At 43.3% G+C, this 24,422-nt stretch overlaps 1 protein-coding gene across 5 annotated transcripts in view; it reads right to left on the bottom strand.

Annotated features, from left to right (window-relative positions):
- Positions 1 to 18,973: 18,973 nt before the first annotated feature.
- The window catches only part of Dlg3 (discs large MAGUK scaffold protein 3), a 59,538-nt gene continuing 54,089 nt past the window's right edge, over positions 18,974 to 24,422 (bottom strand). For 3 of the 5 annotated variants that reach the window (XM_004648029.2, XM_004648032.2, XM_004648033.2), the window contains 7 exons: positions 24,182 to 24,223; positions 22,920 to 22,970; positions 22,362 to 22,463; positions 21,685 to 21,857; positions 21,182 to 21,291; positions 20,402 to 20,493; positions 18,974 to 19,244 (listed from right to left, as the gene is read on the bottom strand). In XM_004648029.2, coding sequence (XP_004648086.1) covers positions 19,138 to 19,244; positions 20,402 to 20,493; positions 21,182 to 21,291; positions 21,685 to 21,857; positions 22,362 to 22,463; positions 22,920 to 22,970; positions 24,182 to 24,223 — 677 coding nt within the window. In that variant the 3' untranslated portion in view covers positions 18,974 to 19,137. The remainder of the gene's footprint in view (positions 19,245 to 20,401; positions 20,494 to 21,181; positions 21,292 to 21,684; positions 21,858 to 22,361; positions 22,464 to 22,919; positions 22,971 to 24,181; positions 24,224 to 24,422) is intronic. The other 2 variants (XM_004648031.2, XM_004648030.2) reach the window with 1 other exon arrangement.

Here is a 24,422-nt window from a genome sequence, read left to right as displayed (position 1 = left end):
TGGATAAAAAAGATGTGGCATTTTTATACAATGGAGTCTTGCTCAGCTACAAAAAAGATAAACAAGATTTTTATAGGTAAATTGATGCATCTAGAGACCATACTCATAAGTGAACTAAATCAAACCCACATGTGTAAACTTTGTATTGTCCCACTAGTGTAAGAGCCTGAAAGAGTAAATAGAAGCTGAAAGGTACAGTAGATACTGTGAAAGGGAAAGAATCTGTTCAAAGGGAAGGAACAACTGGGATGAGGAAAAGGACAAAGGAAGGAAAGAAGAGAAAAAGATATGTTTATGTATATGTACAAGATACCTTGGATAATTGTACTGCTGATTTCTGCTGGTCTATTAAAAGCAGTTAATGCTTAAATATTTTTTCACCTTTTTAATGTCTTACAACTTTTTTGGCCAACTATGCATGCTTATATCTGGCAATCTAAACAACTAATTTGAAGACATAATAACAATTGTTGAATTCTTATTTTATTGTTTAGTGAAATTCTGTATCATTTTTAATGTTCCTTTTTACTATTATTGTTTATTTTTATTACTTTTTAAAAATATATTTAGTATAGGGTCTATAGGATCTCACTACGTTGATCAGACTTGTAGTGATCCTCCTGTTTTCAGCTCCTAAACTCGGGGATTGCAGGTACGTGCCACCACACTCAGTCTCAGTCACTGTCTCAGTGTGCCTCAGGGGCGGAGCCAGCATGGCACACTGGGGATTGAACCCTGGCTGCTGTTCTCTTCCTAAGCAGGCACTTTAGTCTGCTGGGCTATCTGGCTGGCCCTGTATTTTTGTTTAGTAAGAGAGATAAAGAAGATCACTAAATCCTTGTAAAGGGAAAAATCCAAAACAAAGGGATACCAATCATAAATACATATGCCATAAATATCACTAAACACAATATGACTCAGTGGAACTTAGGGGACACAGTGAAAGCAGTTGTAAGAGGAAATTTTTAGAGGTGAATGCCCATATTAGGAAACAGAACAAGAGCAAATAAATAATGTAATGGTGAACCTCAGACTTCTAGAAAACAAAGAGCTGGTTAAACCAAAAGTTCACATTCATGTGAACTTTCCTCCTTCAGGAGGAAATTATACAAATCAGAGCAGAAATTAATGCACTGGAAAGTAAGAAAATAATTCATAGAATAAATGAATCAAAGAATTGGTTCTTTGAAAGATAAAGTAAAGTCAAGGAAACCTTATCTAGGTTTTAAATTTCTTACAACTTTTTAAAATCAATTTACATGCTTATATCTGATAATCTGAACAACCAATTTGAAGACAACATTCTGCAATACAGCAACCATTGTTGAAATCCTATTGTTTTGCTCTGTGAAATTCTGTATTTCTAATTTCTTAAACATTTTGTATTCTCTTTAAATAATAATAAAAACACAAAACAAAAAGGACAAGGGCCCGGCAAATAGCTCAGCAACTTAAAGTTCCTGCAAGCAGGGGCAGGGGCTGGGGGTTTCATCCCCAGGCCTGCTGTGCAGGCCCCGCCCCAGGGGTAAGCTGAGACTGTGATTGAGACTGGGCGTGGTGGCATACGCCTGTAGTCCAATCTAGTAGTGAGATCCTAAACACCCTATAGATCTTTCCCTAAAATACAGAAAAAAACCCAAAAACAAAAACAAAAAAGGATTCCTAGACATATATGAATTACCAAAGCTGAATCAAGAAGATATAAAAATCCTAAATAAAATAATATCAATCAATGAGATAAAGATGCAATTAAATATCTACCAACAGGGGATGGGGAGGTAGTTCAGTGGTCTAAGTGCCTGCCTGCAAGCTCAAGGACCTGGGTTCCATTCCTGGTACCATCCATTATGCCAGTCTGCGCCATGTGGCCCCTGAAACCAGGTGTGGTAGTGCACACCTATAATCCCAGCACTGGAGAGGCTGAGACAGGAGGATCACTATGAGTCTGAGCTGTGTAGTGAGGTGCTGTACTAAATAAATAAATAATTTAAGAAAAAATTTAATAACAGAATAAAAGTCAGGCCCTGACAGATTCACTGGGAAATTCTGCAAAAAATTCAGAGAACACATGACATCACTCTTTCTGAAGCCCTTTAATGAAATGGAAAGGGAAGCAATACTCCCAAATACACTCCTGGAAACCAGCCTTACCCTGATATCAAAACCAGAGAAGGACTTATCTAAGAAAGATAGTTACCGACCAAACTCCCTAATGAACACAGATACAAAAATCCTCAATAAGATGGTGACAAGCAAAATGCAGCAAATCATTAAGAATATCATACACCATGACCAAGTGGGATTCATCCAAGGGATGCAAGGATGGTTCAACGCATGTACATCAATAAATATAATATACCACATTAACAGAGCCAAGGACAAAAATCATATGATCATCTCAATAGATGCAGAAAAACTCTTGAAAGCATCCAGTCATGATATTAAAAAAGAAATGAACAGAAATTTGGAATAGATGTTCTTTATCTCAATCTGATACAAGCTATCTATGACAAACCAAAAGCCAACATCATACTAAATGGACAGAAACTGAAAGCTGTCTCTTTAAAATCAAGAACAAGACAAGAATGTACGTGTCTCCACTCGTATTCGAAACTTTAACCAGAGCAATTAGACAAGGGAAAAAAATAAAAGAAATAACAATGGAAAAGGAATAAATGAAACTATCATTATTTGCAGATGTCTCTGTATATAGAACACCCCCAAAACTCCACTAAAATCTGCTAGATTTAATTTTAAAAATTCAGTAGTATAGCTGGTTACAAAGTCAATGCTTGAAATTCAATAGCCTTCCTGTACATGAATAACAAACTCATGGAGAGGAAAATTAGGGAAACAACACCTTTCACAATAGCAGTCAAAAAATGAAATACCTAGTAATCAATGTAACAAAGGATATAAAAGATCTCTATATGGAAGACTTTAGTACTTTCAAAAATGAGATTGAAGGCCAGGGAGATGGCTCAGTGGAATAAGCACTTCCCTGGCAAGCACAAGGGCCTGAGTTCAATCCCTGGATCCGGAAAAAAAAATTAGATTGAAGAGAATATGAGAAAATGAGAAGATATCCCTTGTTCTTGGGTAGGAAAATTCTATATAATGAAAATGGCCATACCTACAGATTTAATGAAAGTTCAATTAAAATTTCAACAGCATATCTTATAGGATTAGAGAAAAAATCACCCTAAAATTTATTTGGAACCAGAATAGACCTAGGATAGCAAAAGCAATTCAGGGCAAAAAAGGCAACGAAGAGGGCATCACAATCTCTGACTTGAAATTATACTTACAAGCTACTGTGATAAAACAGCATGATAGTGGCAAAGAAAAACCAAAGGTCAGTAGAACAGATTGGAACATGCAGAAACAACTCAGACAAATTCAGCCTCCTTATCTTTGACAATGATGTCAAAAATATCCACAGAGAGATAGCTTTTTTAATAAAAGGGGCTGAAAAAACTGGCTTTATACATGCCAGAGATTAAAATTGGACCTATATCTTTCACTATGCACTAAACTAAATTCAAAATTGGTCAGAGATCTAAATATTAAAACAGAAACATTAAATCTTCTGGAATATAGAGTAGGTAAGACTCTTAAAGACATTTGTGTAGGCAAAGACTTTTCGAATAAAGCCTCAGTCACACAAGAGCTATCACAAAAAATCAACAACTGGAGTCTCATCTTATCAAAAACATTTGCACAACAAAAGAAAGGACCAGCCGAGTGAACAGACAACCAACCCATAATATGTCAAACAATGTTTTCCAGCTCTTCCTCAACCAAAGCATTACTATCGAGAATGTATAAAGAACTCAAAAAAAGAAATCAAACCTCCCAAATTTAAATACCCAATCCAAAAACGAGCATCTGAGATGAATGAATACACACTTCTCAGATGAAAAAATACAAACAGCAAGTAAATACATGCAAAAATGCTCAACATCAGCACTGGTCATTCGAGAGACATAAATTAAACCAACACTGTGATTCCATTTCACTCCCCCCCCAAAAAAAAATGGCTATTATCAAGAAATCTACCAATAACAAATGCTGGAGGGGCTGTGGGTAAATGGGAACCCTTGTCCGATGCTGATGGGAATGTAGACTGGTAAAGCCACTGTGGAAATCAGTTTGGAGATTCCTCAAAAGACTATGATTGGAGGTCCCATTCAACCCAGCCATTTTCCTTCTGGGTATCTTCCCAGAAAACTGAAAACATTGCACCACAGTGACATATATGCACCTATGTTTATAGCAGCACAATTTGTAATAACTAGATTTTGCCCATTAACCACAGAAAGGATAAAAAGAATGTGGTCTTTTTATACAATGGAGTACTACTACTACTTAGCTATAAAGAAGGATAAATGGGAGATTTTTATAGGTAAATTGGTGGAACTTGTGACCATAGTCATAAGTGTAATAAACCAGACTCACATGTGTCAATATTGTAATATCTCCCTAGTATGAGAAGCTGAAAGAGTAAATAAGTTCCAAAATGTACACTAGATATTATAAGATGAGAAGAAACTATTCAAAATGAGAAAGAAACTAGGATAGGGAAAAAGGAGAAAAGAAATGGAAAAGGTTGTATAGTATATTCAATATAACAACCATTGTTGAATTCCTAGTATTTTGTTTAGTGAAATCCTGTATCATTCCTAATGTTTTTGTTTACTATTTTTAATTCTCTTTTCAAAATTATAGTTGTACTATTAATCTAATCATACTACTAATTGTACTTCTAATTTCTCTTAGATCATTGAAAAGAAAGGTTTATGCCACCATTGTGTGGATGATTACGTGCCTACATCTTGTACTCTGAGTAGCTAATATAAAGATAACACTATGGACTATATGAACCACTATTACCCTCCTATTATCTTATTTTCGAATTTTATTTTACTTTTTACTACTTAACATAAAAATTTAAAAAAATTATTTCTATTCCTATACACCAATGACAAACTCATAAAGATAGTAATTTTCAAAATAGCATCAAGAAAAATGAAATACTTATGAAATAGCCTAGCCAGAAAAGTGAAAGACCTCTACAGTGAAAACTATAGCACTTTGAAAAAGGAGATTGAAGAGGACAACAGAAAATGGAAAGCTGTCTCCTGTTCCTTCATAGGCTAAACAATATAGCCACAATGGTCAAACTTCCAAAACTACTAAACAGATCTAATGCAGTCCTAATCAAAATACCAATGCCATTCCTGACAGACCTAGTAAAAGCAATTCTAAAATTCAGTCCATCCAAAAGAGACCTAGAATAGCAGGAGGCATCATGGTTCAAGATACACCGCAAAGCTACAGTAATAAAAATAGCAAACAAACAAAAAACCTACACAGATACAATAGCTCCCCAGAACTAGACTCATAGGTCAATATGGAAACAATTCGAGGCACACTCAGTCACTTTATCTGTGACAAATCTTTTCACCGCAGGAATGATAGGCTCCAACAAACAGCACTATGAAAACTGGCTATCTACATGCTGCGGGTTGAACCTAGAGCCACATCTCTGACCATTCACTAAACTCAAATCAAATGGATCAAATATCTACACATTAGTACAGAAGCACTTCTTTTTTTTGTGGAACTGGGGCTTGAACTGAGGCCCTTGCACTTGTCAGGGAAGCACTTATTCCACTGAACCATCTCGCTGGCCCCAACACTTCATTTTCTGGAGACAGAATAGGTAAAACTTAAGAGAGGACAAAACTTATAGGCAAGGCTTTCTGAACAAAATGCTTTTTCACAAGAAATAATGCCAACAATTAACATATGCTATCATATCAAATTAAAACACTTTCATGCAGCAAAGGAAATAGAGTGATAAGACAATCTACAGAATGGGGAAAGAATTTTTCAGCTATTCCTGAGACAAAAGACTAATATCTGGAATATATCAAGAAAAATTAAACCTACAAATTTAAAGACCTTGTCTTAGTTATTCTTCTTCCGTTGCTGGGACAAATACCCTATACCAAAAGTGAAGAAAGGAAAGTTTTATTTAGCTCACAGTTGCTAGAGGTTTCAGTCCATATTCAGCTGGCTCCAAGGCAGAGCAGCACACAGGAGAAAGCAACCTTTCATGGTGGTGGCAAAGAGCAAGAGAGAGTTCAAGAGGAGTAGCAGCAGCTCAAGCAGCTAGCTTCTCCTCCTCACATTGTAATGCAAATTCCCTTCCCCAGGGCAGGTGCAGCATCCACACCCATAGTAATCAATCACAAACTCCAGAAGCCACCCAAGACTGCATGAGGCTTTGGGGGGACACACCTAAACACAAACCATAACAGACCTAATCAAAAAATGGGCATCTGAGGGCCAGCCAAATAGCTCAGCAGATTTAAGCGCTTGCTCCAGGGGCCTGGAGTTCCATCTCCTAGCCTGCTGTGCTGGTCCCACCCCCGGGGAGGGCTGAGCTGGGATTGAGACTGGGCATGGTGGCACCCCAGCACTTGGGAGACTGTAAACAGAAGAATCACTATAAGTCCCATCTATGCAGTGAGACCCTGTACACCCTGTACAACCTGTCCTAAAATACAAAAAGAAAAGAAAATGGGCATCTGAAATAATAGACACTTCTTAGATGAAGAAGTATAAATGGCCAGTAAACGGAAAAAAAAATGTTCATCATCATTGCCCATTCAAGAAAGGCAAATTAAAACAACAGTGAGATTCCATCTCACTCCACAAAGAATGGCTACCATCAAGAAATCAACCAATAACAAATGCTAGTGAGGCCATGGGGAGAAAGGAATCCATCTTGATTGTTGGTGGAGTATAAACTGATACAACAGCTATGGAAATCAGTATAGAGATTCTTCAAAAAACTTAAAATAGAAATTCCACTTGACTCAGCTATTTTCCTCCTAGATTTCTTTCCAAAAGTGTTAAAGACATCACATTACAGCAATGTATGCACACCCGTGTTTATACCAACACGATCCATAATAGCTAAATCGTGGTAGCAGCCTATGTGTCCATCAACAGATGAAGTACTACTCTGTCATAAGTAAAAGTAAGCTTGTGTCCTGTGTAGGAAAAGATTAATCTTGAGACCACTATGTTAAGTGAGGTAACTCAGACACACAAGCTTAAATATTACATGGTTTCTCTTATATGAGAAACTCAATATAGAAATAAATTACAAAATAAAGGACAGATTAATAGAAAAGAAGAAAGAAAGAAAGTTACTATAATCCAGCAGGGAACAATGTATCTAAAAGTGTACCTTGATATAGTATAATTTTCATTTATGTTTTATATATATTTTGCCTCTTCGTATATATGATCAACAATTTTATAAGAACTTTTTTTTGTATTTTAGTAAAGGGTCTACAGGGTGTTCAGGGTCTCACTACTAGATAGGACTCATAGGGATCCACCTGTTTACAGTCTCCCAAGAGCTGGGATTACAGGCATGTGTCACCACACCCAGTCTTAATTGCCATCTTAGTGTGCCCTGGGGCGGGGCTGGCATGGCAGGCCCTGGGATCAAACCCCTGACTCCTGCTTGCAGGCACTTTTATCCGCTGAGCTATTTGGCCGGCCCTAATTTTATAAGAACTTACGGATAAACAAATATGATCCTGGCAAAAATGCGGGGCAGAAGGAAAGAGGACAAAAACAATTGATATGTGCATGTACCAATCCCTCACAATGAATGTACTCATTTTGTACTGTAAACAGGTAACAATAAAATAAAATATTTTAAAAGAATTTCTAAATGTTCTAAGATTCTTTGCAGCAAAAGAATCTTATGGCAACTCTCACCAAAGTGCCTCATTGCTGCTGTATCTTGCTCTACGCAATCTTTGAGATCTACCTCCATTAGGAACACATCATTCCTATCATTCTTGTTTTTCTTTTTCTCTTTCTTCCTTCCTTCCTTTCTTCCTTTCTTTCTTTCTTTCTTTCTTTCTTTCTTTCTTTCTTTCTTTCTTTCTTTCTTTTTTTTGAGACAAGTCTCACTATGTAGTTTAGACTATCTTTCAACTCACTATGTAGGCCAGGCTGGCCTCAAACCCAGGGCAATCCTTCTGTCTCAACCTCCCAAGTGCTGAGATTACAGGTATGCACCACCATGCCCAGGCACACCATTCATTTTTGGCCACTCTGCTGGGTGGTGGAGTGCCATGTCCTTTTGCATGCCATGTGACTCCTTTTCCATTCACCTTGTTACTTAGCCAGATCTCTGTAGAGCACTCTGTCTCACTTTTCTGGATTTCATTTCCCATTCTAAAGGGAACTTTCTTAATAATGTTCTTCTTTCAATGCCTGGTTCTCCCTATAAGGTACATCTGACCTGGTCTTAGTGGCATCTTAGCTGATATGTGTTATCTTAGCATTTTAAGTTCACTATATACTATTAGGTTGAACCATATGGAGTTACCATTTCTGTAGGCCAAAAAGAGTTGAATATTGGAAATTTCATATGGATGAACCTAAAGCATGGACTGGGTATTGATATAGAAGTAGAGGAAGCCATAAGTTCTATTTCTGACTCTTTCCCCAAATACATCCTTTTATGGCCTAATGAGGAATCTTCCCCAGTGCTGTTCATACAGTCCTAAATGATACCATCCATAGCAACTGACTTTAATATTATCGGGATACTCTTCTCCATTCCCTTCCATTTTCAATTCAAAGTTCTGTTTATCAGAACAAAGCTCTGGGTAAACACATTTTTCTCAATTATCATAGAGAATTGTGTCCCTAGCCAACAGCCCAGCAATCCAGTATTTTAAGACATGGTCCAGATAAAACAAATCCTATTCTAAAATTCCATCTCTAAAAACACCCATTTCATGTTCCATATATTCTTTTCTATTCTGAAGTATCAGTTTTCTTTTGTAAGAAGAAAATAAAACACCACCTGGCATCCCCAGTCTTTGAATTTTCTGCCCACACTTCATAGTCTCGGAGACTTTTAAGGCTCCTTTGTTGAAGGCCACTCAACCCTACAGGAGTGACACTTGTTAGAATAAAAGTTGGAGAAAGTAGAAATGGCAGCCTTTGTTGGATTTGATGGCTTTCTCACAGCTCCCCATTAAATGGTAAAGAGAATACAATAGGCATGCTCTCTGCTTACAGCCCCCTCCACCACACCAACCAGAAGCAAGCAGCGATTGTTCATTCACACATTCCTTTGTTCATTCATTCATTTGTCTAGCTAGCCAGTGAATGACTGTGGTTTAAGCCAGATGCTGCCCTCAGTGAGCTTGTAGTCTACAGGGGAAGAGGCTGGGCTCACTCACGTTCATTGTATTACAGTAACTACAATACTAAAGATAGACAGTGCTATGATAGCGAGAAGAAGGTACTGAGCTTCGAAAGGGAGCCATCATGAAACGCTTTGTAAAAAAGTTGAGCTGGGCTTTAAAGATACATACAATTTAGACATAAGGAATGAAGGGAAGGGTCTCCTAAGCAGAAGAAGCCTCTTGGTGAAGGGATGTAGTGTTTGTGTGAAAGTCATATTTGGCAGCATAAGCTACTTAAAGACGATTCATGGGGAAAGGCTTTAAAAGAGAAGCTGAAGGCTCTCCATTCTCTGGTTGAGGAGTTAAAACTGTGTTGCATAATCCCTGAAGGAATGCTTGTTTTTGTTTTGAGTCCAGGTTTCACTTTTTTGCCCAGGCTAGCCTTCAACTTCTGGACTCAAACTATCTTCATAGCCCAGCTTCCCTGTTAACTAGGTCCTCAGGCTCATGTCCCCATGCTCAGTTTAATCATTGTAGACTTTTGAGCTAGGAAGTGTCAGGGTCAAAAATGGACCTTAGGAATATTAATTTGGGCAAAAGTGGGTAAACTGAACTGAAGAAAGTAGAATGCAGAGGAGTAGAGGAAAGAGGACTAATATGGAGGCAATTGTAATTTCCCTATTTTTCCCTTTAATGAAGCCCCATCCTTTTCCTTGAACTAGCTTAGCAATTAGTAAGCTTTTATTTGTTTGTGTGGCTGTTTAGTGTCTGATTACCTCTGAGACAGTAAACTCTATCAGGGCAAGAAGCATCTCAGTTTTTTCACTATTGTATCCCTGAGGCCTGACACATACTTCCGCGTTTATGGAACAAATGAGAAAAAAAAAGAATTAAACTGGAACAATAGCAATGAAAATAATAGACATGGAAGGAATGACTATTATAAGGACATAATCAGCGGTCTGCACCATTTTCAAGTCTGGGTAGGTGAAGGTTTGTGGAGCTGTTTGAGTGCTGCAGTCAGGAAATCACCAATGAATTCAGTGTGGAAAGAGAAGAGAAACAAGAACAGTATCACCAGCATTGAAAGGGGAAGAAAAAAGAAGGAATTGCAAGAGGCAGAGAACAATGAGTGGATACTTCTCAAGGAAGTATAAATGACCAATGCACTAAAAAATGTTTAACATCTCTGGCCACTAAAGAAATGCAAGTTGAGACGACACTAAGATTCCATTTGCTCCAGAAAGAATGGATATCATTAAGAAATCAAATAATAATGAATACCTATGAGGCTGCAGGAGGGGTAAAAGGAGCCCTTCTACATTCTGGGTAGGAATGTAAACTGGTACAGTCACCATGGAAATCAGCATGGAGATTCCATACCGATTTGACTCAACTGTTTCTCTTCTAGATATCTTCCTGAAAGTTAAAGACATCATAACACAGTGATGTATGCATATTCAGGTTTACAGCATCCCAACTAAGCTAAATCTTGGAAGCAGCCTATACAACCATGACAGATGGATGAATAAACAAAATGTGGTATTCACACAAGATGGAGTACTAATCTACCATAAAAAAGGGACACATTTGATTGATTTGGAATAAAAAGGATGCACCTTGAGACCATGTTAAGTGAAGTAATGTAGACACACAAGCTTACATATTGCTTGGTTTCTCTGAGATGGGAAATGCAAATATAAATAAAGAGCAAAATAAAAGAGAGATAATAGGGAATAGGGAGACCTCTTGTAAAAGGGGAGGGAACAAAGAGATGGAGTGGGGAAGGTGGAAAGGAGGGGAAGGGCATGAAAGAAAGAACTAAGATGAGTTACGTACTGCACTAACTCCCCATGAGGAAGGGAACCATTATGAAATTGTGCCCTCAGGAAGTGACTTGCAGGGCTGGGGACATAGCTTAGTGGCATAAGCGCCTGCCTGGAAAGCACAAGATCCTGAGTTTGATCCCTGGTGCTACAAAAAGAAAAAAAAAGTGACTTGCAAGTCATCGGCCCTATTGTCACAGGCCTCACTCTCATCAGCCCTTCTGATATCTTCTTTTGGAGCCTTTTTCCTTGGCCTTGCTTGGTCCTCCTACATCTGCTTTTCCTTTTTTAAAAAGAAATTGATATTTCTGTTAGTACAATTTCAGTGAAGCAGTGAGAGCAAAAGCCAGGCCAAGGGAAATATTAGGGAAAGTGGTAGCCCCGAGCCGGCTGCTGTTTCCAGAACTAGCCCAGGCAGCACCGTCAGGGTCAGGACTCATCTGCCAGAAGGGCAGAGCCCCACACTTCCTAGTGTAGTGAGTGGCCCCTGAGGCTGCCACCCATGCTGCTCTTTGGTCATTTCAACAGCTGCCCTAGGGACTAGGTGGCTGCCTCAGTCCTCCTCCCAGGGCACTCAGAGCCACTTTTGGCCCCTCCTTTCCTGGATTTCCCCAGCACTGTTTCTTGATCTGACTGAAAAATGTGATTCTATCTCAAAGGTTTCTATTTCTTTAAGCTGTCCTGGGAGCTGAAAGCCCTGTCCAACTGGGAAAAGGCCATTTCGCCTCATCCTAGATGAGCGTCTCCCAGGGATCCTTCGCTGCATCACAGCAGGCACTGAGCCTGCCTTTGTGTAATGTTTCTGTCTACACCAACTGTGCTCGTGTGCCATGCTCCTTGGCAGTTATGTTGAAGCCTTTTGCCATTTTCCTTGTTGCTTTTGTTTTTTAACCACAAATTCACAGACAGGCACGGACTGTCTTTTTGCAAGGGATTCAGCAGAATTCATCCCTTTAGAAATCTACTATTGTTATCGTTCTCAATGAATGTGAGAGCTAGAAGAGGCCTTAGAGATCATCTGTCCAGTTTCCCCATGTTCTCAAGTTAGGATAGTGAGGCCCAGAAGGGGGAGGCTAAACAAGTGTGTTAGGAGCAAGGCCATCATTAGCTGCTCTGCAGGGTAGAAAGATAGGGCAGATGTAATCCCAGCTTCTACTTGTCCTTTTGTCTAGTTGAAGAAGAGTATTATGAATAAATAGCTACTGAGTGAGGAAGGATGGAGCAGGTTCAAGATTCAGTAAGGCTAGGGTGATGTGGAGTGGGGGGGGGCAGAGCTCCTCCAGAGTAATGAGCACTATCAGCCTCATAGGTGACATTTGAGCTGGCACTTGCAGGGTTTCATTATAGAAGACATGGGGCCTAGAAACACTCCAGAGAGCTTACTCTGAGGTAAAGAAAGAGGCACAGGTTGGTTGAGAAATACCAGGAGGTAGCTGCCAAAAGTAGGTTAGGGCCAGGACGTGAAATCAATCCTTCCCTCCCCACAGCCCACACATCCCTTCTGTTAGGGCTGCAGGTCTCAGCCCAAATGTCGCCTCTTCAGAGAAGCCCTCCCTAGGTGCCTTTTCTAGGCAGACCCCGACACACTGTGGCCTCTGTCCATGTATACTCTGCATTCTAGTCATCACCTTTGCTCTAATGTGTCACTCTCCCTTCATTTGTTCCCTTGTCCTTCCCTCCCTACATTATAGGCTCTTTGGGAATGAAGCTGTTTGTTTTGTCCTCATTCTTCCAGCACCAAGCACAGTGATCATTAGTAAGTGCACCCAAGCAGGAGCTCCTGACTACAAAGAGGGGGCTGCGACAAGCACAATAGACTACATTGAACATGTAAATAATCATTTTGGACACGGATTTGAGGGTCAGAGGAGACAGATGAGGGCTGAACTGCGGAAAGGCAAACAGCGATGGAATTTCCAGAGAGCAAGTGCTCAGGGAGGGAGCCTGTGGACAGGGTCAGAAAAACAGGGACTTGGAGGCTTCAAACCCTTTGAATTTCATGCCTGGGAGGAAAGCAGACATTTGAAAGCTTTTAGTGGTGCTAAGTTTGTGCTGAAATTTGTGCTACGCACTGATCAGTATAGGGCTTGGAGCAGGTAGACAGTTGAGCTCTGGGTGAGAAGACAGCAGAGAGAAAAGAAGGCGTAGAGCTAAAGGACAGCACCCAATTGATGGTAAGGAAGGGAACATGGCTGGAGCAAGCTCCCAATGAAAGATGTAGAGAAACCAGGAAACAAATCAACTCATGTCCCCCACGGGATAGACCCAGTCCTGTCACTCCCTCAGGGCCTGGCTAGTCCTAGTGCAGCTCTTCTGGCCCAAGCACCTCCCCTATGGTGGGCGTGGCAGTAACTGCTGGGGATTTGCAAGGGAGCGAGATCCCAGGGATGGTGAACGTTTCCAAGCTTTGGAAGACAAAACAGCTAGCTGTGGTACATGGCCATTGCTTCCCCACCACTGATCTAAAGTCGCTGCTCTCAAATAGGAGGCTAAGCTGGGCATGGCAGCACACGCCTATAATCCCAGCACTCCGGCAGGCTGAGGCAGGAGGGTCCCGTATGGAATCCCAACCTGGGCAACTTAGTGACTTGGCTAGATGGTCTCCAAATAAAAAATAAAAAGGAATGGAATGTAGCTATGTAAGTCCAGGCCTAAGTACCAAAAAAAGGAGGAGGCTAGAGAGGAAGACAGGTGGAGAGATGAGGGCAGGACAATGTTCTCAGTGTGACAGTGACAGACCAAGGGGTGCTTAAGAGCACCACAGCTGTAGCCAAATAGCTTGTATGGCTTATAGTTCTGTCACTCACAAGGGATGACCAAGTTATCCTGCAAATATTTAAATGAAATTTATTACAGTGAAAGATGCATTGTCATTAATCCTCAGAAAACTCAGTCTCACTGTGAACACTTAGCCCATCATCCCTGCCACTTCTGAAAGTCCTCTTTTGTGTCTTGGAGGTGTAATCAAAACTATGGTGAATTCTGCCACTGGGTACCGTCCCACAGGAAGGCAGGCTTGGAATATTCTCATCCACCTTCTTCACTGAGTTGGGCTTTTCCACAGAGTTAAAATGACCATGAAAGATAAACATTTTAATCAGTTCAGGACATCAAGGCAGCCACAACAACACAAGCAAAGGCACTCATGAAAGAGAACTTTCGGAACTGCTTCAGAAGTGATGAGGTTGGGATATATGTTCAAAGTGAGAGAGAGTATTTTGAGGGGGAACTAACAGCAATGTCTTTTACTGCAATAAAGGTCATAGTCACCACTTTTCAGTCACACTTTGTGTCAGTCATGTGACAGCCCTGAGCCCATTTCCTTATCTGGAAAACAGAGATAATAAGGGCATCTACAGCATAGGGCTGGCTTTGGCAGTCCATGAGCTAGTGCACAGAAAGCACTTAGTATAGTGTCTGGCACATGGCAAGCAGGAAATACAAGTGAGCTGTCACAGTGTTGTCAAAGAAACACAAAGGAAGGAAAGGTCAGTTCTATCTCTGGTGCAGGAGGGGGAGAGGAGGTGGTTCGCAGAAGGCATTGAGTCTTCCAGTTAAGCAAGATGAGGCAACAGTGAGGGCATTTATGGACTGAAAAGAAGCAGGAGCTAAGACTCAGAGGTTGCAGTGCATTCAGGGAATTCACATGGCTTCCGGGTCAGGACTGACAGCAGGAGACTGAGGTGGGGGCAAAGACCAGAGCCTGCCAGGAGAAAGGGCTGTGCCAAGAGTCTGGATTTTTTTTCTGTAGGGAACAAGGCCTGGGGGTGAGGGACTACTGGTCAGCTGTTCCTGAGGATGGCCAGGAGGCCCCACTGGGTGACACCAAGGCCTACCAGGCATTCTCTTACCATGTTGTTCACTGAGGAAGGACAGATGGGGAGCCCCTTCCCAAGCAGCCCACTTGCCAGTTCTTGGAAGTGGTGGCCACTTGTGTTTAGCCTGCCAGGGAAGAGATGTGTGGTCAGCTCCTTCAGTATAAAGTGGAAAAAAGGCCCCAGTGTGCCTCACCCAGAGAGTAACAGTTTCAAGCAGCTCTGCAGACAACATCTTGTTAGGGCTTTATCGTGGAAGAAATTCTGGCATCTGGCAAATTAGAGACTAACACTCTGTTCAGTGAGGAGGGTTGGAGGTGTGTGCAGGAGCTGGTTCTACCATGCCTTAGAAGCAAGCGGGCAAGAAAGGGGCTTTTCCCCAAGAAAGGGAAACTGAGCTTCAGGAAATTATGCGTAATGTCAAGAAAATTTTCTAGCTGAGATGCCAAGGAAATGACTGATTGGCCAAAAAGATCAATGGAAGTGAGACCATGAAATCATCAACATGATAGAAAATAAAGCTTGGGAATACTGAGCTGAATGACTTGGCCCCAGTCCCAGGTGAACCACCAGGTTGGCTGGGGACTTCAGCAGTCTTCAAAAGGTAACTGTCTGAACCCCTGCTCCTCATTGCCTGCCTTCAGTGGTTGGCACCAGGCAGGTATTGTTCCTGCAGAAAAGGTTCTGATGGCCTTTAGTAGTGATCTTTCTACCCAAGCCCAGAGCCCCTTCTCAGTCCCATCTTGGTTTTGCAAAGCTTCTTCCAGTCCTGTGACTCAGTCCTGCTTTTTTCTGCATCCATATGAGCGTCCTCCTTGAGCCCTTCAACATCCGTACTGGCTCCAGACAAAGATTTCACTTTCATGAGCTGATTTATAGAAAAATACTTTCAACCTAAGGTAAAGTTGGTCATTTGTGTTTGAAGACATTTTTATTTAGTCATGAGTATCATTGTATGAGTATCTTCCTGCTAGAGATGAAGATTACAGTTCAGCAGTGGTGTCAGCGGCAGAATCGCGAGGGGACCATGTTAGCTCCTCATGGAGACAGGGCCTCGCCTTGTGGGCCACCTTGGTGGATCTGGGCTGCTCAGCCTGACTGTAGTGAGCTTTTCTTCACCTGTACTTTCCTCTAAGAAGGACACCATCTGTGAAGAGAGTCTCAGCACAGCGTGATGATAGGCATAATCTTTGTGCTTTTTGCACTTGGATCTGAATTTCCTTAAAACTCCTAGAGAAACTTTGGAGCCTCCTTTTTCTGGGGCTGCCCTCTAGCAAGCTAAAGAACGTGGGAAAGTAGGAGCTCATATGTCAGTGATGGGGTACCTTTTAGAGTTTTCAGTGTGGCCTTGAGAGATAGTTTGGTGGTGTAAGCACCTGCCTGGTAAGCACAAGACTGAGTTTGATTTCTGGTACTGCATGCCAGGCTGGCGCCGCCCCAGCACTGGGGAGTCTGAGACAGGAGGATCATTGAGTCTGAACTGTGTAGGGAGACCTTGTATCAAATTAAGAAAAAAGTGGAGTTTTCAACAATACAGCAGCTCACTGCGGCATGAGGGCAGAGGTTTGCCACCACTGCCATACTGTAAGGTGCCAGGAACAAGTACAGGATTATCCTCCCTGGGGCTCAGCCCACGCACGTTCCAGTTACTCATTCAATCAGTCACCAGGCTTGACCTTAATCCTTGCAGCACTCTGTACAAGCCGCAGGGGTCAGTTATGTCCAAAATGCCTTCCATCAATTCTGCTCCTCTGGAAGGCAGCAGGGGTGTGGCTGCCCTCATTAGCAGCTAGCAGGAAGAATCCACTGACCATTTTATCACTGCTTTTTCGTCACACACTTTAGTTGCCCCAGGCAACTCCTCATCTTGTGTAGCTGTTAGAAAAATGCCACATTTCACCATCCAGAATGTGGATCCCTGTCCAGCCTGGTGCTTCTCTGGGCCAGTAGAAGACTAAACACATAAAGGGCCTGTCACCACCCAGGCGCCACACCCACCCTTCAAAGGACAGTCCTTGCTGAGAGGGCCTTTGGACGCCACGCAAATATGAAGTCCTCCCCACCGTGGAGCCCAGCCCCACACTGCTCCCGCTGCTTCAAGAAGTTCTCTGAGCCACAGTTCATTGCAACTATCGTTTATTAAAAAATATATGTCTCCTTGGAAGGAACACTGGTAAACCAACTAGTGTCATGCTTACTTTGAATCTTTGTTCTTCTTCCCTGGGAGGGAGGGAGGGAGAGAAGGAGGGCTGAGCATCATTCCCACCAACATATCACTTGGTCATCGCCAGAGAATAGGTACTCCCTGCTCACCTCCCTATTGGAGTCGTGATCAGCTGTCACTTGCTCCCACTTGCCTTCGCTCCAGTGTATTGCCCAAGGGAAAGCTGCTGCCCCCTTTCTTCACCCTCCTTCTGGGCCCCATACTTTACAGTTAGCCTCAAGATGCTGGTAGGGTAACTGGGAACACAATTCCTAAATTTGGCTGGTAGTGCTTTGAAACATTTTTAGCACTGTGTTGTTCGCACCAGTCCTAACCTAGTGGCCAACTCTAGGGCCAAGCATTTCTATGTTCTCCCCTGCATCAGCTCTCTGGCATGGAGGCAAGGGAGGCACATTGGCTTCAGAGGAGCACAGTGGGATGGGGTAGGGCTGGAACACACCTGCTGCCTACACCAGTGGTAGGAGGAAAGCTCCCTGGACCACAGTCACTGCTCTCAGACTCTGGGAAAAAGCAACAAGGTTGCACAGCTCACCAGTAAGCAAGTCTTAGCTCTACAGCTCAAATTTACAGCGTTAAAATCTACTTTCTTCTTGAAGAAACAGTAAGCTACCAGCTGTTGGTGAGGTGGCTAGGGTAGGGCATATGGAGCAGCTGCAAAAAAAGAAAATCAAATCAAACTAATTCTGTGGGTGGCCAAGCCTGGCACTGTCTTGCTGTCCTAGCAGAGTCAGGAGGCAAGTGCCTCCTTGTGCCTGTCAACAGCCCCACGAAGAAACCTCAGCCAAGTCCAGCTCGTCCTTGGCAGGAAAGTGAAGGGCCAGCCTGGTAGTGCAGAGCCCAGCTCCTACCCTCAGCCCTCACCAGCCCCTGCTTTCCCTCTGCTGACTCGATGGCCAAGTCCGGGTCACCTACTGTCCCCGAACGCTTGGCTCCTTTAGTACCTCATAAGCTTTTAGAACATTGGCGAATTGGATTCTATGCATTCACTTAAATAGTAAAAGTAAAATTTGGAACAATGAAAAGGCTGACACAGTAGCACAACATGGTTTTGGTTTAACAGCAGCTTAAAAATGAACAAAAAGGAAACCTCTCATGCAGACACATCAGGTGGCATAAAACAATACGCAATTTTATATGGAGCATAATTAGCCATTCTCTGTCTCTCAGCACACAGGACTGACTGCATCTCTGGGCCAGCAGCTGCCTTAGGGTCAAGTGTCCAACCCTCTGGCCCTAGGCAAAAGCCCTTTCTCTCAGGCCCCAGGCTGACCACCTCCAGCAACCTTAGCTTTCAAGAGAATGACAAATGCGCGTGCCCCTGGTACAGCACTTATAACCATTTTCAATCTCTTCCCAACCAGGTGGGATACAAGACACCATCTGATTGGAATATGAAAATTAAAGCATCTCTCTAATAACACAGTACCACTGATGAAGTCTCCATAGATTTTCTAGTCCCAATGTGTGTGAATATATATATTTATATATATATTATAGGAGAGCGTATAATATATATATAATAATTTCTATATATTTTATATAAATTACATATATATCTATATATAAATAAGATACTTTCTGTTGCCATTATGTTGCACCATTCAGAGCTGCAAGACAGCAGTACAGGTGGGTAGAAATGCCCAGGAGCACCTCATCACTTCACAAGCCGTGCAGCTGTCCAGAGTCTGTCTTTCCATCAGTCCTCCTCGCTTCTCTTTGCTTCTGCTTGGTTTGTATGAAAACAATGGCTCTGATGGGTTTGCACCTGTGCTAGCGCTTGGGAAAGGTCCATGCAGGAATGGGCACAGTCACATGATGAGTGAGATGGCATCATCCCCCAAAATAAACAAAAACAAAACAAATTTAAAAAAAAAAAAAAGAAAGAACAGGACTAGAAAACTCAATTTTTGACATATCTAAAAAAGGGGATAAGAACAGTGGTCATTTGTTCTCCCCATAGGGACAGGAATGAAGAGGGAAGAGGAAAGAGGGACTTGATTTCTTCTGTTCACAAGAGAATGGTTGGAGGGGATTCTTCAGAGTTTTTCAGGGGATGGGACCCAAATGTAGTGCCCAGACTGGTCCTCAATGATTTGTTTGATTTTGTTATAAATCTCTTCCAGTGAGTCACCCTGTACAATGGCTAAAGTGAAGAGGAAAACAAAATTATTACTGTGGTCCACAGCATAGCCCCCAAGCCCCAGCCATCCTGTCTCTCCTGACAACCCTACAGTGTCCCCCAGCCATGACAGATACTCATGAAAGTTCAGGTTTAGCTTTGGTATCACTAGTCAGCTTTGGACAAGTTCAGGGTAGGAGAGGAGCGGGCTAGAAACCCCTGTCTGAGACAGCAAGACCAAGTAGCAGCAGACAGGGAAATGTGTTTATTCAAAAGATGCTTACTGAGCACCCACTGCATGCCAGACATGGCAGCTCATGGTGCTCTTGGCTGCCAGAAGGCTGGCAGCTTGTGACTGATTTTAAACCAACCTCACTCAAAGACTGGGAAAATCCCACTTATCCAGAGGAAGAGCAGAAAGCCACCATGTTTTGGCAAGAAACAGTGCTCCTGGGGCTGTCACATTTGCTCTGTGTCAGAGGTTGGCCCAACAATGAAGGACATGGGTGCTGGTATTAAAGGGAGCTCCAAAGAACCAAGGTATGTGAGGGCATTTCTGGATTTTTAACTAGTTAGCCTGTCAGCACCATTAGTGAGTATTTATTCCAACTGCCCTGTACATACATACATACATACATACATACATACATACATACATCACTATAATTTAAAAGGTGAAGGATGATCACATAGGAACCTTCCCAACATTTTAGATGCTGACCTTCTAAAGTAGATGAACATATAAACACATTACACACAGGCACACATACATGCACACGCCAACAGACAATGGGAACACCACACCAAAAAATCATCATTAACAAATGTTTATTCAGCACCTACAACAGGCAAGGCAGAGTTATCAGAAAAGGAAGAGCTGAAGTCAGGGGAAACAAAGTCATAGAAGGCCCTACAACCTAAGAGGGACAAGAAGACCAAATGCACAAACCAATAATATAAAGCAGCATTTGGTGAGCACTTCATCCTCTAAACTGGCTAAACAGCTATAGCTAGAGGGAAGGAGCCTGAGTGCTTTGGAGAGGCTGGAGCTCACCGGTTCCAAAGCAGCCAGAAATTCTGAGAAAGCTTTCTGAACTCTGTCTAAAGCTCTCTGAGACAATTTCAGGAGCCATGTCTGGCTAGTCCCACAGAACCTGTGGCTGGGAAGCAGGGGCTCTTACCTGTAAAGTATTCTCCAAATTCCTGCTCCAGTTTCATGGCTTTGTCATAGATCTTATTTGCTTGTTCATATGTCTGCCGTCGGTTCATTTCCCTGCCAACAGCACAGAAGAAGAAAAAACAGTTCTAAAGGAGATCCTATATTTTGATCAACATAAACAGTTGTTCCAGCTTCCTTAAAAATCTTGCTAAACTGTCCCTTCTGAGTGGCCTGTGGCTAACTCCTTCCTCAAATCTTCCAGGAGCAGCATGTGGTTGGTGCCACGGCATCAGGCCTCCCTGAAGCTCTCACTGCATTGCCCATTATGGCTCCTGTCTACGTGTCCGCCAAAGCCTCATGCACTCCTGGGGGTGCTCTGCAGAGGTGGCTGGGTCTAGAGTGTGTGGTGATGGGATCAGGGCTGTGCAATTCCTAAATCAGTCCACTGACTGGTTGGCCACAGCTATGGCTAGGGTTAGGGTGTGAATGCTCCGCCCACCCTAGGGTGGGTAGAGGAAGAGGGCTAATGTGCTATTACCTGCATGCTTTGCCATAAACTGCTTCTCCCCTGTGGTGCCCCTCTACCAAGCCACCCTGCCTTGAAGCCAGCCAATTATGGCCTGAAACCTCTACAACTAGCATTAAAGACATCTTTCCTCCTTTAACTCTGGGTGTCAGGTATTCTATCTCAGCAATGAGAAAACTTACTAAGATGGCTCCCCTGCCCAACATGTCACTGTATTCTCCACTTTATCTTTTCAGGACCCCATCCTAGCTGGGCTTCCTGGGAGCAAACACTTACATAAGTGCTTCAATGGACTTGGGCTTGATGAAAATGGCAATGGGGTAAAGTTGTGCTTGCTGCAGTCTCTTGATAGCATTCCCGGAAACATCTAAGATGCAATGTTTGCCCTGAAAAAGCAGATTTGTATTAGCCCACCACTCCCTAGCCACTCAACACCAAAGGCCATTTGCACTGTCCATGGGGGAAGGGGACTGGGTAGGGCCACCCACAGTGGCCCAGAAGATCCTCTCCCAGAGGTCCTCATGCCACTTTTTGTTTCTACTACCAGAAAAGGACAAATCTGCCAGGGGGTGGGTCTCTATTCTTGGTGAGTGACGCTCCAGTATGAGTTTCGTGAAAGAGAGCGACACCTTTACCAAGAGGCAGAGCTGCCATGGCTTTGGTCAACAGCACCAGTTAATAGCCCCTGTGGTGGAAGGATGAGGACAAGTGGCGCCTAGTCTTAGTGTTTCTGCCTTTCCTCTGAGGCACACAGGTAGCAGGCTGCTGCCTCTGCTTACCCGCTCTGCCACTGCCCGCACTGACTGGATGCTGGTCCCATAGAGGTTGTCATTGAACTGGCCTGCCTCAATGAACTTGTTGTCCTGGATATCCTTCTCCATCTGCTCTCGGGATACCACAAAGTGGTAGTCTTGCCCATCCACCTCATTGTCACGCCGAGGCCGGGTGGTGTCTGAAGAAACAAAGGAAATGTTGTACGGCCCAAGGGCAGTGATCTGTGCTGGGCCACTAACTCTGACTTGATCCCCCCACCTGGGAGGGCCACAAAGCCATTCTAATAATTTTACAGATGAGTATAGGGTGGAGGTGGGGTGGGGGAAGTGCTTGGGAAGAAGTCTGTCTTATGTACTTCTCTTCCAACTTCCAGGGGATGGGGACTAGAGGTGCCATATGTGTGCTTTAGTTTAAACCAGACCAGAAAGGTGGGGTATCCAGAACCAAGGCTGGAAGAGGGTCTAAAACTTGGCACAGGACTCAGTCAAACAAATGGTTCATCAAATCATGGCCTTCCTGACTTTGTCAATTTGGGGGGAATCTACTGCTTCAATTATCTTCAGGCTGTCACATAGATCTTGTTCCCAATGAGCCCTATAACCTGACCCCAGACCTTTTCCACAGAAAATAAACAATTCCTGGGCACCAAGCCTCTCTCCTTTGGGCCTGCCTGGGCTCTTACGTGGCACACATGATCCAAATTTATGTGGGAACTCGGAGATCAAGTCATCGTTGACTCGGTCCTTCATTGGGCCCAAGATGATCACAGGCCTTGCGTAGTGAACTGGAAAAGGAAACCACGGACACAATGATCAGAGGCCCTGCTGCACCTCCTAGTCTGGCTACAAAATAGAGGCTTTGGAGCTGCCCCCCAAGATGGGGAGGCACCCATGGCCATTCTCTGCCTTTTGACTACATAGAGCCTTTCATTTAAGAATATGTAAGTAAATCCCAGGCAAGTCTGCCTGAAACATCGCCCTTTCCAATTGGATTCAGGAGACATCTCTGCCTGGACACCAGCAACTCAGCAAGGCTATTACAAAGCAACTGCTGAAGGAGGGATGGGCCTCTTTTGGTGATAGTGACACCATTGAAGCAAACTTCTCCTTATCTTCACAGCCAGGACTGATGTACAGTAGTCTACCTTCCCTCTTCCAGCCCCTGCATAGCTGCCCACTGTGGGAGCTTGCCACTACCATGAGAAACCGGCACAAAGGCAAGACTCAGGAGGGGGGCTTACTTTCTTGCCGGGTCACTGGTTCATATGACAAGATAGCATCCTCTTGTCCTTCTGCAATGAAAAAGGGAGACATGTTAGCCCTTCATGACCTGCCTCCCTTTGTACAGCATTCACTTCACCCTACCCATGCTGTAAAATTGTCTTCCAAGGGGTCTGTTGGTCCTCTCTGCTTCCAACTGACAAGAAGCAGTGACAACCCCATGGCCAGGATACCTTTGCTAAAACTATCCCAATTGTTTAGTAACTGTTCTTAGAGATACCAGTCAGTTACTCAATGGCTCCCTTGCTGTAGAAAGAACCACAGGGATACATCAATTGGTTGACACACACATGTTTAAGTCCCTTTACCTACAGACAGGAGTCAAAACATTCATGCAGACCCACAGAGCTGCAGCCTAACTTTGCCCTTTTAAAGGTGGGTCTACCTACCCTCCCCTAAGAAGTGTAAAAAGTTGTACATGGCTGGGCGTAGGTCCTCAGTACCCTTTAAGAGCAATGCTGAGCCTGCTTCTTCCTCATGGTGACACTCCATGGAGCCTGGCAATGATGAGGGTTTCCTGAAAGGGCTTCAGAGCCAATTGGCACTAGGAACTTGGAGGCCCCAAAGTAGCTAGCAGCAAAACCAGGGGAGGCAGTAATATCTGCATTGAGACTCAGGATGCTTGCTAAAAGGTTTTTTTTTTCTTTCTGAGCCTAACTTTTGGCAAAGTTCTGAAGATCTCTAGCCACAATAGCTCCTGAAGAGCCAACATCCCCCAAAAGTCATAAGGTTTGAGTTGTCATTTCTCTAGTCTAGTTAAGGGATCTCCCAAGGAAAACTGGGTAGTTACTGTCCCAATCATAGACTCCCACCAAAGACAAGGAGGTCCTAACAACCTGCAAAGGCAGATTCAGGACTGTATCCCATGGGAGCTATGTTGTTTTTGGTGTCTGAGCAAATCTGCAAAGCTGGGAGCATCTTCAGCCCACAGTGCACATAGCAGTGATTGCCCATTGGTAGTTCATCTTTCCCAGGGTGCAGGGATGCTTTCAAGTCAGGTTCTAGCTAGAACTGTAGGGTTTATGCTCTCCTCTAATCCACAGGACAAACTCCATCCCACAGGGACAGAGAACTGACCACAGCATTTCCAGGGTCTCAAGGTGCAGATGGCTGAAAGGAGCAGCAGACTTTGAGCATGATGGGCAGCCATGCAACACTAGAATGAGGATGGCTAAGAAACACGGCAAAGCTACATGATGCGGGGGGAATGACACACACTTACTGGAACTGCTTTCGCTGTCACTGGTGTTGGATGTCACTCCCTCTGCAAGCCAACAAGAAAGAGACTCCAATTCAGAACACACCACTGAGAGGTCACATGCAGCACAAAACGTAAATGCTCCAGGAGTGAGACACTAAGCTGTCAACTGAGCCAGGCTGCAGGAGGCCTGCCACATCCAGGCCACCAACTAGGAAGCACAGCTCCAATCTTCATGCCCTGGCTACCTCCAACTTGTCCCCAG

The sequence above is a fragment of the Octodon degus genome, unplaced genomic scaffold, assembly GCF_000260255.1.
Source record: "Octodon degus isolate 3935 unplaced genomic scaffold, OctDeg1.0 scaffold00347, whole genome shotgun sequence".
Classification (NCBI taxonomy): Eukaryota; Metazoa; Chordata; class Mammalia; order Rodentia; family Octodontidae; genus Octodon; species Octodon degus.
This window is presented reverse-complemented; position numbering and strand designations above follow the sequence as displayed.